Raw genomic sequence first — 17,715 nt, forward strand, 5'->3', positions numbered from 1 at the left:
CCACTCTCCCACCTCACCATTAGCAGTGTTTTGACAACCCACCACATCCTCGCCTGCCACCCCAAACACAGTTCAGCAAAGCATCGACTCAAGTATGCTGCGTGTGGACTCTTATGGCCAGCCAACTCGCTGCCATTCGCTCACAAGGGGCTTGAAACTCTCTAAACTTATAAACTGTGCATAGAAATGCTCACAAATGTTGCTCAGATTAACGTTACATATGTCCACATCTCCTGGAATTAACTAAAGTATTAACTACATGAGGGACCATATTTACAGAAATGGCTTGTTAAGTTCAAGGTCAAATTTGTGACTTTAGGCTTAATACTTTTGGGTGTCTGGAACAGAATAATTGGATTAAAATTATTTCTTATGGGAAAATTTGATTTAGTTTTCCTACATTTCAGTTTGTGTCAGACCTTCTGGAATGGATTCATAACTAAAGTCCGTAAGTCCTTCCTTCTTATATTACATATTTAAAGGTGTGACAAAAAAGGACAAAAATAATGACCAGAGAGGTACTCTGTGAATATCATTAAAGCACATGGGATGTAACCTGACAGCACAGTTAACTATTTTTTTATTCTTTGCCAGTCTTTACACTCAACCTTCAGCTGAAAAGAATATATTTTTCATCTGCCCTTGATTTAAATCCAAAGTCAGAACAATGTTGGCATTGAAGCAGCTGCCAGGCTACTGTATTAGTGTGCTTGATAACAACTTATGTAGGGCTTTGTGTAAGAGGAGGAGTACAGGTTGGACATATCAAAACCACTAGCAGTTGTGTGTGTGTGTGTGTGTGTGTGTGTGTGTGTGTGTGTGTGTGTGTGTGTGTTTCTGTGTGCTCTCATGTGTTTATGTATTGGAAGGCCTCCTGGACGAGGACATCTGCTGAGCTAATAAACAATAATCTTGACAAACAGTCACTGGCCAATTTCTCAGTCCACCCTCATCATCACATCACTGAAGAATCCATCACAGGCCGAGCCAGGGACATGAGTGACAGCGCTTTGGACCACTGGAATGTACCGTGCTGGAGCACAGCCCAGCTGCTAGAGGACACAATGATTCATGGTCAGAGGGCAACCCAGACAGAGCAGTTAGGGAAATAAGCACCGCCCACCAACACAGCCCCAACCCTTTATTGATACATAAGCTGGATAGAAAGATGGACCCCTGCCAGAACCTGACATTGGCTTAGGGTTATGATGATGATGATTTACCGTCCCCTGTGAGCGACACCGTGCCCTTCCCTGGCTACAAACCCAAATCCGACAACAAAGATGATGATAAACATGATGGGAGTTAATACGTCCACAGGGATTGCAGCAATGAAGACTTAAAAAAAAACCTTGCTGTTAGCAAGTAGCACAGAAACCACTTGCTGCGCTTTAAATTTGAGAGGCCTTGACAAGCAAACACTACGGTCTTACACTCACTGTGGAGTGTGAAAGGTCAGGCGTCTAAAAAAAAGCAAACACATACAAAACCATAGCCCTTGAGATCAATCTAATATTAAAGATATCCCGGCTTCTGACACGGCAACAGATGATGAGAAGCCCGGCATCACCAAATTGCCCTGTCAATCATCACAGCCAGCAGGAATGACATCAAATAAATGTGAGAAGGAAAAGAGCGGTATCATAGTGGAATCTCAACTGGTAGTTTACACGAAAAGCAATGGGACATTACATAGAGTATAAGAAAATGAATATACAACATCAACCTCATCAGGAGGCATACCACAGCAGGCTGTATACACTGCATGCTAGAAATTGAAAGGTCTCAGAACACGCAGGAAAACATCCATTACAATCACTGTCACTTCCTATTTTGGCATCTCTCCATTTGCTCTCGCTCAGTTTTATGTTCAGAGGACACAAAGGAGAGATAACAAAGACAGTATTACTGTACTTTCTTCAAACAATATACGGTTGAATAGCAAACAATGTAGCGACAGTCCACAGATACTCACCAACAGGCATATCTTCATAGATGAGAAGGTACGTGGAGAAGAAGTAGTTCAGGAAACGAGGCGGCTGATTGGATCCTGTTAATGCAGAAAAAGGGACAGATGAGTAATACCCATTTTAGATGAAAACCTTTTGATGTATTGTTTTCTTTCAAACGTGTGTATCATAGTTATTTGTGTACTAGTTACATTCAAGCAGGACCCAGTGAAACCAATATGTTTTCTCCCTGTGCATGCGGGGATACTCCAGGTTTCCTCCCACATTCCAAAAACATGCTAGGTTCATTGGTGACTCCAAATTGTCCATAGGTATGAATGTGAGTGTGAATGGTTGTTTGTCTATATGTGCCCTGTGATTGGCTGGCCACCAGTCCAGGGTGTACCCCGCCTATCGCCCAAAGACAGCTGGGATAGGCTTCAGCACCCCCGCAACCCTCGTGAGGATAAGATAGAAAATTAAATTATTCATTTCAATAAATTGGTATTTCATACACAAACACTAGAAAAACGGAGGAAAAAAATCATGTCAAATATGTCAATCCATCTGTTTTCTATGCCGCTTATCCTCACTATGGTCGCAGACATGCTGAAGCCTATCCCAGCTGTCTTCGGGCGAGAGGCAGGGTACACCCTGGAATCACAGGGCACATATAGACAAACAACCATTCACACTCACATTCATACCTATGGACAATTTGGAGTCCCCAATTAACCTAACATGCAAATAAAGGAATTAATGACAGCAATGATGATTGGCTACATCAGGGCACAGGGGTTGGTCATAACATAGAAAGGTGAGGAGAAGGAGAGTTGATTGAAGGGTGAACAAAAACAACATGCAAAGACAATGTATCTGATAACAGGTAAACAGGTGAAGAATTCCAGTCATTTAAAATAAATCCCAGATGGTCATTGTGCTTGATGGAAACATGCTGTGGCATTCAGTTAATAACATTCTCTGCTGCTTCATCCCCGCGTGTGATTGGAGGTGTCTCCTGCCTGTCACTGTGAGGCATTTAGCGTGATTTTCACTGCACTAAAGCTCTCTCACTGTTCCTCTCAGTCACTCACACGGTACACTTGGCAAGAACACGGAAACATTCTGAAGAAGTTTGTAGTCCGAACAGTCTTAGACATAATGCAAGGCAGATGAGGAACGAGGAGAACAGAAAGAAATGGGGCACATTGGCAGAGATGATGAAATGTGAAAAGAACCGCACAGGGCTGTAATGAAAAGGTGTCAAAAAAAGAAGTAAGGGCAAGTCTCATTTGCAGAAGCACGACAAAATCCTTTCAGACAAGCGATCACAAGGAGCAGGCAAAAAAAAGTAGAATGAATGGCTGTCAAATATTTATTGTTGTATTGAACAGAAGATTTGACACAGTTAACTAACATGCTTTCATTTTTAAAAAGTATTCTTTGCAAAGTAATATTTCCCATTTCTGTAGGACAAACCATACACGTCAATAATTCAGAAGCAGTACCGATCACATAAATGTAACCTCTTCTTTTTTTAGGATCCAGTGGACATCGAAATATTCACAGTTTAAAGGAAGTTAGGGTCAAGGTGATATCTCGTCTTCAATTCCACATTGGATATTAATAGTCAAAAAGGACTCACCATCACAGGAGTGTAGAATAAAGAAGGGAAGGAGGAGCTTGGCGAATGTCATCCTGCTACCAGATCCCACACTCCACGACATCACCTGTACCTAAAAACAAGTACACATACATACAGTATTATAGCCCTGATTACAGATTCAATCCAAGGCATTGCTATGCAATCTATTACAATCGTTACCATCCTGTGTTAGGGTTGCAAAAAATAAATCATTATATCAATAAATCAATTCATACTAACATGCAATTTGATTCCTAAATGGCGACAATTACATGTTTTTATTTTGACTTAATGAGCTGTATCACAAACAAATGTTGCCATTTTACTCAAGGACTCGTGCTGCCCTGCTGTTAGCATGACGGCTGACACTTTCACCTCGCTTCCCTGTGGGGGCGGCACAGGGAAGCGTGGGCAGCGGAGCCAGCAAGCCCTGCCCGACGCATTCATTAATTGATTGAATTATTCATTATATTCCATATTGATGAATTTATTATTACTATTTTTTTAAGTATCGGCACTGTTTCAAAAACACCAATTTGGCACAAGTAAATATGTAAGCGAGAGCTGTGGGAAATGTTTGTTCCGCTGCTGATTTTGATGAACTTTACCACCCTACTAAAACATGAAGAGTCCATAGGTTTCATGGTAGGCAATCTGACCCCCAGAAAACAGACAAACCATTCCTGTTCCTTCAGCAAGAAGCGTGGTGATGATTACAGACGATTATAGAGGACTGTTGGTGCGATAATTTGAAAATGGTCACTCACTCACTCTTGAACTCCATCCAAGATGCTGGGTATAATTCTTAGAAAAGTGAGGAATCAGCGCAGAATTTCAAGTAAGGAGCCTATTGTATGTTCACGGCAAGAGCTGTGCTTTTGCTACTGGAGTTTTTCCATCTCCAAGGTGATTGAAAAGTAACTCCCTATTCTCATCCATCCACCCATTTTCTATACCGCTTATCCTAATTAGGGTCGTGGGCATGCTGGAGCCTATCCCAGCTGTCTTCGGGCGAGAAGCGGGGTACACCCTGGACTGGTCGCCAGCCAATCACAGGGCACATATAGACAAACAACCATTCACACTCACATTCATACCGATGGACAATTTGGAGCCACCAATTTACCTAGCATGTTTTTGGAATGTGGGAGGAAAACGGAGTACCCAAAGAAAACCCACGCATGCACGGGGAGAACATGCAAACTCCACACAGAGATGGCCGAGGGTGCAATCGAATTCTGGTCTCCTAGCTGTGAGGCCTGCGCTAACCACTCGCCCGCAGTGCAGCCCAGAATTAAATATATGTTGTAATTAAATCTATGAATTAAATCTTTGGCGAATACGGGAAGAGAAATCTCGTCTTTTGCATTTGTGTGTGGAGGTCACTCTTCTGAGTGGTCGAACAAAGAAGCAAAAATACGTGATTCCGCATATTAATTTGTTTCGAGGAACATAGTGTGTCCATTGTTATTATTTACGATTCATGTTTCAATCCCTTAGTATTCAAGTTTTAGGCATTTCTGGCAGATGTTGAAGGCCTTCAATATGTCAGTACCCTCGGCTATTTTTCCCTCTAATCGACCACTGTCCTTGTGCGGCCTTGCTGTGGTGACCAATCTCAAATAGTGGCAATTTCATTTTGAAGGGTTATCTTTCTGAATTCCTCTAGTCCCCAGTGCCCACACTCTTTCAGTTGATGGTAGCTCTTGAATGAATAGTGCATTGGACTGTTTTTCCCTCCACCTATCTGATGGTAAATAGCAGAATACAGGTATGCAAAAAAATGTGTAACAGCCAATAAAATACAATGCTCCTTTGTGTTGTCTCTTTCAGTCCATTTCCCGTTTTCCTTTAAAGATTATTGTGGAGAATTCAATTCAGACAAAGCAGCATTTACGGGTGAATGAGAAAGATAGAATGTATCGAAAGGGTGAGGTAAATTCTGGTAAATAGTATCTGCTCGTATTAGGTGTGCATGTGTGGTCATTTAATAGTGGGTTTAGTCATTTCCCAGGTAAAGTCAAATACACCGTTAAGACTGAATATGGTTAGTGTGTATCATTAGAACACGGCATAATATGTTTATGTGTGCACCAGTCCATATTATGTCATCTAGCAGGTAAATTCAATGAAATAAGATATAGGCAGGTTAGTGATTGGCCAGGATGTTCCTCTCACTAACTTATGCATGTGGCAATTAAACTGTATAGGACAGGACTAAACAGCAGAGTTATTGCTGATGCAAGCTGGTCCCCGCTGCGGCGCTGTCGCACACCACTGACTATACTGTCACCATTTATTAATTCTTCCCTTTACTCCTTCTCTGCCAAAGTCCTTGCTCATCTTCTGCTCACCTCCTTCACTCATGACAGCTTCTCAACCTCGTCTCCTGCTCTCATTTGCTTTATTCACACACCTCTATCACTTCTACTTTCTGATCCAATCTAGATTAGGTATTGTCTCTTAAGTAATACACATTCAGTGGATAATAGACACACAGAAAGCCAAAATGATGCAATTACAGTGACATAAATGTTGACATGTGATGATAAACTCTCATCGACTGTCATTAAAAAAAAAAAATTGCTGCTATAGATGCCTCAACAAATGCGAGGATAAACTAACCTTTTAACAAACGTTTCAGATAAACATTACCTCAAATCACTGAAGTACTGCAAGTATCAATATTTAGACTTGAGAATCAATTTTAAAGCATAGTGTCAGAAGTATCGATATTTCAGTATTGATAGTAATTATTTCATGAATAATTGAAAAATGTTCCCATTGCCGAAACCTTTTTAATATGTTGCCATATCTTTTGTATAATATTTTTCATTTCTTATGTAGGTAATGTTTACAAGAAGTGTATGTATAATAGGGATGAGCCAGATACTCGTTATAGACAAGAATTTGTTCCGGATCATTTTTGCTGATTACGAATATGAAACGAGTACAGCTTTCTATCTGAAACTGGGAATGTGAAATACTAACCATTAATATTTATTATAGTAGTTTTAAAGTTTACCAGTTATATTTTATACATATGTTTTCCTGTTTTATAGGTTTTGACTTGTAACTTGCATGCCGAAAGTGTGTGCACTGATATATAGTACATGTACAATTTACATAAATATTATATTTATAAATGTACTAAATATATATATACTACCTGTGTTTATAGCAGGTGTTAGATCTTTGGGTCATTTTAAAAATAGGGCGTTGGTTTGACATGATATGCCAGGATTAGTAGTTCTGATCTTAAAACTTTCTCAAAACTATTTTCAGTCCATTAAATAAAGTTTACTGTATCAAGCTCTAATGCTTGCAGATGAGCCTTGGATGCTGCACTAAATCAATATTAGATGCAGCCAATTGAGAACACATATAGCTCCCGCTGGGTGCTGTTCACCTTAATCGAGCCCCACGTCTATTTAATGAGCTGTAGTGTTACAGCATATGTAAGAACAATGTGTGATTAAGGCAGTATAAAGAGATGAGTAATACAGAATGTGGACCTGTGGGGATATCGCCTGAGACTTGGAGTTGTATCTTCGGACTTACAGCACTCCAAATTATTGATTACATGCTCACTGTGTCTGATTGGCCTTAACCTCAGAAGCACTTCTCAGTGGAAGACCTCAGCTGTGGATTATCACAGCAAATCAATGAATGTTTTCAGTTGTCTTTCTGTTCTTAGGGAAAAGCCAGGAGTCATTAGCACAGTGATCAGACAGATTAATAGACACTTGAATTTGCAAAGGGGAGGGAGACTAAGCGCTGCTCTGATGAGTTGAGTAATGTCTTCCTTTCCGCCCCCGTGATCTCTTCATCTTCAACATGACACGACACTCAAAAGCTGACTCAGCTAACCCCATTCGAATGACAAGTAAGACAAAGCAAACATGACATTTGGACAGTAGATCATGTAATGCTCCATCTGAAAAAGGCATAAATTGGCATGAAAAACAAAGGCATGAATTGCTTAACTGATTCTGTACTCTTGCTGCTGTGCAATGCAAATTTCCCCACTGAGGGACGAATGAAGGCATATCTTATCTTATCTTAAACAAAGTTAAAGGGGACCAGACCTATTATGCTCATTTTCGGCTCTTTGTATTGAGTTGTGGACTCCTATAGAGCAGCTACACACAATAACCAGCTTTCAAATTCTACCTGCTGGCACGCCCACTCCGTTGTGATTGGTCACACTCCCAAACGCTCCTGAGGACTTGCGGATACGTAGGTCCGCATTTACAGAGTGCTGGCAATCTGCAGCCCATGTAAGGATATTCGGGTCGCATTGACGTCACAAAACCCGATGTTGGAAAAAAACTCTCTGAAACTGAGCATTCAGTGCCCTCCCAAACTTCTCTCAGGGTTCACTAATACGAGAATACATCATTTTAACTACATTTATAGGTCAGAAAAGTGGAAAAAGCATAATAGGTCCCTTTTTAAGCAACCTAAACCACTCTACACCCCCAACTTGCCTAATCTTGCAAAAGAAAACCCTGACCTCAACCACATGAGATGCATTTGGGATTAACAGACTGTGAGCCATGCAGGCCCTGTCAGTCCCCAATGTACAGTTTTTCCATCTGAAAAGAAGCAAATGACACATATGGCAGGCTAACTTTGAGAGAGAAACTTGTAGTTTGTCTCAAGCTCCCTCTCAATAAAAGATCACAAACTCCCTGCCAGACTACCAGAGTCAACCTGGCCTAGTCCAGCACTTCCACTGGAGATGTAACCAGCATCCTCTCTGATCGTGTCCACACTGACAGTGATGCTGTATCAAACACAGCGGGAGGCATTGCAGCTTACACAACACCTGTGGAGACAGTGATTATCACAAAGAGGCTGGCAGCTACACCTCACATCCTTCTTTGCCAAAAAAAAGCTTGATCAAGTCATATATACTGTGTCCTGAGCAACAGTGCAATGTTGGAGCCTAATGAGAACGAATAATGAGAAAGACTGAGGTACTTTCTGATACACTGATGGTGCAGTGATGAAGCCTTTGTGCCATTGCTAAGTACTGTATGTGTATTAGTGGTTGGTTATGCAACGTATCAGAATAGAGACAAAAATGCTGACGTGTGAATATCTTGTTTTGGCTAAAATACAAGGATAATAGGTCTGCTTTCATGGCTGAAATCAGAGGCTGACATCAGAGAATATTTACATATTTAAATCAAGAAATTAATCGATTACCTAAATAAGTGTCAATTAACTAATTAATTAATTAAAGTCTGAGAATTCCAAATATATATATTACATAAATGTTATAGCTAGGAGACCAGGGTTCAATCCCACCCTCGGGCATCTCTGTGTGGAGTTTGCATGTTCTCCCCGTGCATGCGTGGGTTTTCTCCGGGTACTCCGGTTTCCTCCCACATTCCAAAAACATGCTAGGTTAATTGGCGACTCCAAATTGTCCATAGGTATGAATGTGAGTGTGAATGGTTGTTTGTCTATATGTGCCCTGTGATTGGCTGGCGACCAGTCCAGGGTGTACCCCGCCTTACGCCCGAAGACAGCTGGGATAGGCTCCAGCACCCCCCGCAACCCTCGTGAGGAAAAAGCCGTAGAAAATGAATGAATGAATAAATGTTATGTCAGAGGCAAGATTAAATGGAAATCTATCTGGAAATAACTGAATATCTTACTTAATCCTAACACACACACACCTATTTCAAAATTATACCTGATCCCACTTTAATGACTTCTTCCTTTCAATGGGTAAAGACTTCATAGTTTAAACCAGTCCAAACAGATATGTATCATATAATACCTGCTAAAAGGGAGTGTGATTTGTTTTCAGATTAGAGAGGTTTATCCTGTTGCTGTCTTAGAAGCTGTTAGCAGTTTGAACAGCTCCTTCACAAAAGGTCAGACATTTTGTTAAAAAAAATACAATATATCCTAGCAAAGCCTCTAACTTAGGTCATTAATATTTCCATCAGAATAGAATCATTTCCTGATTCATGGAAAAAGAATATTTTTAAATAAATTACAGGCAGAACGTCTCCTTTCTGTCATGTCAAAGGGTTAAAGAAGGTTGTCTCAGACCAACTGATAAAATATCTGGAAACTAAACACCTTCTACATCCTCTCTCATTTGGCTTCACATACAACAAAAGTGAATGGGAACTATAATATATCCATCCATCCATTTTCTATGCCGCTTATCCTCACTAGGGTATGCTGGAGCTGACCTCAGCTGACTTCAGGTGAGAGGTGGGGTACATCCTGGACTGGTCGCCAGCCAATCACAGGGCACATATAGACAAACAACCATTCACACTCACATTCATACCTATGGACAATTTGGAGTCACCAATTAACCTAGCATGCATGCAGAGAAAACTCTCTCAGACAAAACACACACACGGGGAGAACATGCAAACTCCACACAGAGATGCCCAAAAGGAGAATTGATCTAGGTCTTCCCAATCTCCTGACTGTGTGGCCTACATGCTAACCACTCACCCACCGTGCCGCCCTCTATACCGGCAGTGTGAGGGCAATGTCTTGCAGAACACTGCCCAATTGACTCGCATCATGTTACCTGATCAGAGCGTTGATGGAGGCCAGAACAAGGGGCCCTCCACCAGCCACTAGTTGTGTGGAGCCGGGTGCCCGGGATCCTGCACCAGGCCGCCCTCCTCTACGGCGAGCCTTATCCCAGCCACGCCCCTTTACTAAAATATAATTAAGTTAGCATATGATCATGCAGCAGCAGATTGTGGCCATTCCCATAAATTCTAGAATTGCGCAAAATGTAAGAAAAAGAATTAAGGGTCAGGTGGAACTGATGGTTTCAGCCAAAACCCAGAATGATTCATTGATTGTATTATATAATATTTCAATGTGTGTGTCAAGACTGCTTTCTTGTCAAATCTACCTCAAACGAACACATTCAACTGTCCCTCCCTTGTCTACTTTCTGTGCCCGTTTATTAATCAGAGTCTCTTTTCCTTTGACGAGTTGGGCAGCAGAGGCCTGTGTGTACAGTGGAGACCGTAAACAGAGCTGTAGTGTCAGAGGGCAGACAGCCGCCTGTAGAAGCTCATTCATCTCCTTTTGTTTCTCTGGAAATCAGTGTGCCGTCTTAAAGCAGTAGCAGCCCTGTAACATCTGATGGTTTCATGCCAGTTGAAAGATCAAAACATACCATTTAGTAGCTCCTCTTCTGCAAAGATGACCTTTGCATCTAAAACACTTCACCTCCCTCGTCATCTAGTGCTGCCACCCCTTTCATTTCAGCCTCGCTGTCTCTTCCCCTGTCCTGTGTCACCCCCTACCATTGCAGCAGCACTCCAGGGCAGCATCCCATGCGTGAATATCAACAAAGAGGATTTGTCACACAACACAGCCATTAAACTGCTGCTTGCTTATGTTACATAGTGTGATTTAGATCCATTGGAAAATAGGATTCATCACGGTTAATGCTACCAGCATTGATATCCCTGAGAGTTAAACTGTGATAAATGAAATTATTTGTTCAAAATCTTGGTCGTAAACTCCAAACACACAGTCTCTAATCCCTGTGAATACATGAATTGATAAATAGTGAAAATGTGAAATCAAATCATGACCTTTCAAAGAAAAGGATGCCAATGATTTGGTTTATGGAGCACATTTCAACTGTCATTAGAAATTAAGAAAATGTTCAATAACATCTGTATGAACAGCAAGGGTGAAGGAGATGATGTTTTCCTTTTACGACAACTGACTGAGCAGAAGAATCTTCTAAATCCTCCATTCCTCACCAATGGAGTTCTTCAGTTCTGCCCGGCTGCTTTGGCTGATTTAATGACAACACACAGCTGGATGTGAGGAAGTGCGTATGTAATGAAATGGATAAAGAGTGCGGGGATTGTAATTGCAGGATAGTGTGGACATAAAATGTACATGTGCAAATGAACATGTATATAAACTTCAAACAATGCAGTATTCTATACTGGTCACTAGGTGTCAATAATGTCAATGTAATGTTGGGTGAGGTAAGCGCCAGACTTGATTGCCCAAACAACAGGCTTTTATTGCAGGTTTGAACTATCTCACAACAGGCACAATAATCCTGAGCAAAAACACAGGTTACCATTGTAGCCGTAGCCCAAGCCAAGCTAAAACTCAACTCTGAACCCCCCAAATTACTTCTTATCCGCCCACCACTCTGCTGTCCTCGCACCGCCACACATTTATTGCAACACACACAAGCACAAGCTTTATTGTGTGTTATGTCAACTATATGAGGATAAACGGTATAGAAAAAGGAGGAATATATGGATGCCAGCTATACTGGGTAATACAAGTGTAAAGGTGACTATAGTGTTATGTGCTGCTGGATCTGCTTTGCTGCTGCCTGTTTTCTATTTGTTGCAGTGCACTGCTGTTCCTGCCAGCAATTCCAATCAGCCCTTCTTAAACCATGCTTTCACACACACACCCTCTGCCAGATTGTTGCAATATCTACCCTGCACGTATCCTGCTGGTCATTTTTCTTACTAGTTCTCATGAGTATTTCCGCAAGTCTTGCTTATGTTCTTCAGCAGCTTCCTTAGTTATATTTTGTACTGTGTACTTTGTCGTGTTTTTTGTGTTTGACTCAGTTTTTGTACTCCTTTTGTTATCAAAACTTTTTTTCTTCACATATGTCATCGTCTCTGCTTTGGGTTCCAACCACTGGCTGTTTGTCATTCCTAGCATATAGGGCTGTTATTTCATGACGAGAAGACTCTAATAATGTAAAAATCTGTATTTAGAAGGTTTTAAATGTTCCATCTACGGACATATTTCATTTATGAATAAGGAATCGTACTTCACGAAAATTCACTCATCATGGTCTAATCAACCACGATAAGGGATTACTGTATTCATTTTCTACAAGCAACTAGGACATACGCCATACATTAATACCCTATCAAAACATAAACAAGCTCATTTGATAACATTGGACCACTGAATAACATAGAAATATTGATATAATTCAAGTATAATTCCTATGTCTATTAGAATAATGTTTTTAAAGTTGAGTACCAAGTAATAACATTTTCACATTGTTTTATAAGATGGTACATTTGCAAAATCTTACAGAAGAATGTACCATCATGCGGTAATCAAGTTAAGAATGTTTATTGAGGGTGTAGTTTACCAAGCTACATAATGCAGACAAAATATGTGATGAGTTGAAATAAAATTCAATAATACTTTACACACAGGTAAACATTGTTAAAGGAATGTATCTCTGATTATGCTAACGTGCCAACTAAAATGATTTATAGTGGCTCTCAATAGATTATGGAGGTTGCATAGGAAACTGTAATCTCCAAATGCATTAAGCAAGCCTTCGTTGAAAGATGAAGAAGCAAATATATTGATGGGCCACAGCCTGAAATATATGTACAAGACAAGTACGTATATATTTATCAGCCTTCACACTCTGGCAATCAATGCTGATCTTTCCCCAAAGGATGAAGTCACATCACAACTTCCACATGGCAACGCTACAAGATTTATTACAGGCACCTTGCCAGCAACCACCACCACAAAATAAACAACTTTTTCCACATCATACATTGCGCCCCCAACACTTTTTTTTACGACTCTGCCAATTTGATAACGCTGAAATCCTTCCTAGAGCTCACACACTGCTCTGCCTCCTCTCTGAGACCTCATAGTCCACAGTCCCCGCTTCCTTATATTGCGTTCCATTTGGGTCTGTCAGTCAAGGTGTCAGATATGGACTCTTCATTTCAGATTTTTTTTTTCTGTTCTGAATGAATTCCATGAGGGTGACGCTCAATGAGAGTGACACTCCGAGAGGCCAAGTGTCATCAACACACGCTCACTACATAACAAATGGGTAAAAAGCCTGCATCTCCTATTGCAATTATAAAATATCATCTTTGATTTAAAAGGTAATATGACAATATGTGTTTTATGCTTGAATTTACCATATCCACATCCCTTTGCCACATTATACTTAGGAGTGACATATCAGAAGGAACACCTGCTGGTACAGTATTAACCTGAGGCCTGACACTGTTTCCAAATAAAACTATTCAATCGTTCATAAGCATAACCACAAAACTCACTATTGAAGTTTTTTTTCCATGTTGTGTATGCTAGAATTGCCATATCAAATATAGCATTATGGTACTGTGCCCCACTAAAGGACAATAACTGTAAATTCATAGAATATTTGTGAGAGGTTTATTTCTGCTCCTGGGGATTTTTTTATCTGTCTGCTTCTAGTTCCAACTTCAGTGACTATTTGTTTGATTCTCTCATAAGCCACTGTCCTAATAGAATCGGCTGTCATCTATTGCACCACTGGTGAACATTTGAAAAGATATGGCATCATGTTCCATTTTATCCCTATTTTTATGTTACGGTCAAATTGACCCATTTTAAAATTTGAAAACATTGGAAAAATAGTTTCAAGTACTGTACTATTTTAATTTTATATTAAAACGATGTGTAATCGACATGCTCTATAACATAATTGGAAAATTTTATATTTTATGTATAATTATTTAAAACAATAAGTAATGATATAAAATTACGAATCATGTAGCCAAAAACAAACTAAAAATAAAAATGGTTTGTATCTGTATCTACCCCATGCATGTTTATGTCACATCGATACTGTTTGGGCCAGTGTGACCCAGCAGTCATACAGTAAAACTGCATGTTTTGAAGCGACCTTCCATTGCGGCCAGCCCAAAGGCAGGCACACCTGTGCAATAACGATGCCGTCTAATCAGCGTCTTGAGGTGAACAGACTACCACAACACAAACACAGATTTAGACACATTTGTCCACAATATTTGACAAAAAATGGCTTTAAGTTGTTTAAATGTATGTAATGCAAGATGTTGGTCTTTCAAAAGTAGTAAAGTAGTGGAACACAAACAATTATCCTAATTGAAACGTTACTTGTGAGAAGGAACACAATAGCTCGTCGCATTAATGATGGAATATTAATGGATTTGGGTTTTTTTTTTTCCATTGGATTGTCTTGTTTTGGGATCTTTTGGATTTAACTAAAGATGCAGTGAGTCTAATTAACCTTTATTATGGCTAAGGTGTCAACCACTTAACTTGTTTGTATTCATTTCAATCTGCACGTGGAGCCACTTCAATCAATTGCATACACGTGCATTTTAAACTGTGAAAAAAAATGAATTTGCTAGTATGAAATTATATATAACTTTGACGCCAAAGTTCATTTAAACTAAAGTCACCTCGAGTTACATATTAATAAATAGATAAGTGTGTGCCAGACACTTCCCAGCAGGCACCTCTGAAGTCGTTGCCCGGCTACCTGAGATAATAGCGTACACCTGACACCGCGCATGCGCACAACAGACTACTCACTTGCCTCCTAATTACTCACATTAAACTATAAAAATCAATAACAACATAAGTTGACTAACTTATCATAAGCACATAATTTAAATAATGACTTCTTTTTCAGAGAAAGCTAGCAAAACACAAGGATTGCATTAAAGTTGCCGAAGAAATGTGACACTACTTCATCCAAAATATCTCCCTTTTAAATGTCTTCCAACACGATCTCTCTAACACTATCAGAGAGGATGAGAAGGATGAGAAGGATGATAATGAGGATGATATTGTCCTACCTTCCTCATCCGCGTCCGTCTCCGGCTGAGCACCTTTTAGATTGGATCTGTTGTCCTGCTGTGATGCCTCACCACCAATGTTCTCCCCCACTTCTCTCCCTCTCTCCCTCCCAGCCTGTCTACTCTATCTCTCCCGCTCTCCCGCTGCCTTGCCTATACAGTAGACGCACCTCGCCCTGGTTGTGACCCGCTATACATCCCATAGAACGCTCACCTGGCCGCAAGGCAAGGCGAAGCTTAAATATCTGCACAGGTGAAGTGGAAGACTGTGGATGTGTGCTCCCCTACAGGTGAGCGACGTCACAGTTTTTTTTAAACTCGACAATACTCAATTTTGTCTGCACATCCTAATAAATGATTCCCAAAGTTCTGAGATATTAAATTGCTTTTATAATTTAAATAAGGAAAACAATTCAATACCAATATTAGGATGGCTCGCATGTCTTGAGTTGATGTGTGCACGTTTGAATTGGAATGTGAGTTAAATGCAAGAAAAACAAAACAACGAATTTCCCAAAGGACTTAATTAGTAAGATGGGAATCTGATGAAAAATCGCCCCTGGATATTATTATTTATATTAGATTTTCCACAGGTTGTGGACAATAGCAGCATTTCATTGTAGGATAGCGCCATCCAGTGTATGAAGTAAGAATATAAAAAAAGTCTAGAATATCCAACACTAGGAAAAAGCGGTAGAAAATGAATGAAGAGTATTGTGTAAAAGTTCATTTTCTCATATCATTTAAAAAAATAAACCTTCATATATCCTAGATGTATTAACTTAAGCCTTTTATTTTTTTTAAATATTGATGTTTATATCATTTAGCACATGAAAAATGTATTCTCTATGGCAGGGGTCTCAAACTCAATTTACTTTGGGGCCACTGGAGCTCGGGTCTTGGTGAGACTGGGTCGCATCAGGTTTTCCAAAAAAAAACAAAAAAACCGCATTTATTAAAAACAAAAAAAATTTAAAAAAACTTCACTTTGGTTCCAATTTTCTACAAGAAAAGCTCTGATAAAACATTGCACTGTTCTCAAATATCTTACTTTTTATTTTTCTACACAAAATAAGTTGAAAAATAAACAAATCAAGAATAAAGAAAATCAATCATTAATAAATAAATAAATTAATAATAATAATAATAAAAAGGCAAATAATAAAAACTTAAGAAACCACATATAGTTGGTGGGTAGACAAATTATTTTTTTCAGATTAAAATGAACAAAGCATTATTAGAGCCCTGTAGACATGACAAAACACGACTATAGTCACATTTATACTCTTTATTTACAACATATTGCGCAACTGCAGGGTCTTGAGACACATGCTAACTCGCAAACTAGAGAGCTAGCGACCTACACGGTAGCCTTCAAGTTATTTCCTTTAAACTTGAATATCCAAAAACTTACCACATGTACACATGTGCCATATATGGAGAAAATTTCACGGATAGGGAGGATAACTATTAACAGTTATTTAACCTTTAACATGAACATTAATCAAACGTAATAATTTTTTCTGGGTACATGATACCATACAGCATCCATATCAAACTTGCACGGGCCGCACTAACATTAAACTTTCATATCAAGGCGGGGGCCTCAAACTAGTGTCCTGCGGGCCACATTTGGCCCGCGGGCCACGTGTTTGAGACCCCTGCTCTATGGGGTTCAGGTCAGGTGAATTTGTGGGCAAGTGCAGGCCCAGGATTCCAGAATACTGTAAGAAACATACACGCATGAAATAGTGCTAGTAAAAGAGTGTTTATAGAAGCACAGCCAGGTGCAAACAATCACTGCCATGCACCACTAGAGTGAAAGCAAAAAGGCGGAACAAAAAGAGATGGTGATAAACAAAGTAACTGAAGCACTGAGACCAAAACAACTACAAGGAAGAAACAAAAGTGAATGTATCCAAAAACTTAGTTTGCCATAACTAGAAGGAAGATATGAGACGCAATGTCTCTCCTGTGGAACACACAATGACTCAGCAATTAGCAGTAAGCCAGCTGAACCAAATGACAGTCTCATCAATCAGTGCCAGGTGCACTCAAAGCATTACCAACAGAAAGTAAAGTTGCTGGCAATGGTGAAACACATGAAATGGACATACATAATAAGAGCACGAAACAGGAAATAAGGAAACAGAGGAAGGAGACAAAAGCATTGGCGCTGTCAAGCGGAGCATGACATTGCAACTGAAGTCATTCAAGTCCAATGAATAGCTTGAAATAGTAAAAAGGTAAGTACTATAACAAGGTAAGTACACATAACATACAAAATAAGAGCACAAAACAGGAATTGGTGGCTGGAGAAGGCGTGGTGTCAGGATAGGACACAGAAATAGAAAGACGAAGAAAGTTCACACCCGGATACAACACACAGAGCGCGGTGTCGCTGCCGCGCAGTGCCTGCCATCTTGTGTAGCACAACTTGGCAGCTCAGCGTGCGCAGTGTATAGGC

At 40.0% G+C, this 17,715-nt stretch overlaps 1 protein-coding gene across 3 annotated transcripts in view; it reads right to left on the bottom strand.

The window, feature by feature from the left end:
* The window catches only part of cdh23 (cadherin-related 23), a 169,929-nt gene extending 152,604 nt beyond the window's left edge, over positions 1-17,325 (bottom strand). For all 3 annotated transcript variants that reach the window (XM_058058029.1, XM_058058027.1, XM_058058028.1), the window contains exons 1-3: positions 17,179-17,325; positions 3,595-3,685; positions 1,976-2,050 (exon numbers count right to left, since the gene is read on the bottom strand). In XM_058058029.1, the coding sequence (XP_057914012.1) occupies positions 1,976-2,050; positions 3,595-3,685; positions 17,179-17,283 (271 nt within the window). In that variant the 5' untranslated portion in view covers positions 17,284-17,325. The remainder of the gene's footprint in view (positions 1-1,975; positions 2,051-3,594; positions 3,686-17,178) is intronic.
* Positions 17,326-17,715: the final 390 nt, after the last annotated feature.

The sequence above is a fragment of the Doryrhamphus excisus genome, chromosome 20 (genome assembly GCF_030265055.1).
Source record: "Doryrhamphus excisus isolate RoL2022-K1 chromosome 20, RoL_Dexc_1.0, whole genome shotgun sequence".
In the NCBI taxonomy this organism is placed as follows: domain Eukaryota; kingdom Metazoa; phylum Chordata; class Actinopteri; order Syngnathiformes; family Syngnathidae; genus Doryrhamphus; species Doryrhamphus excisus.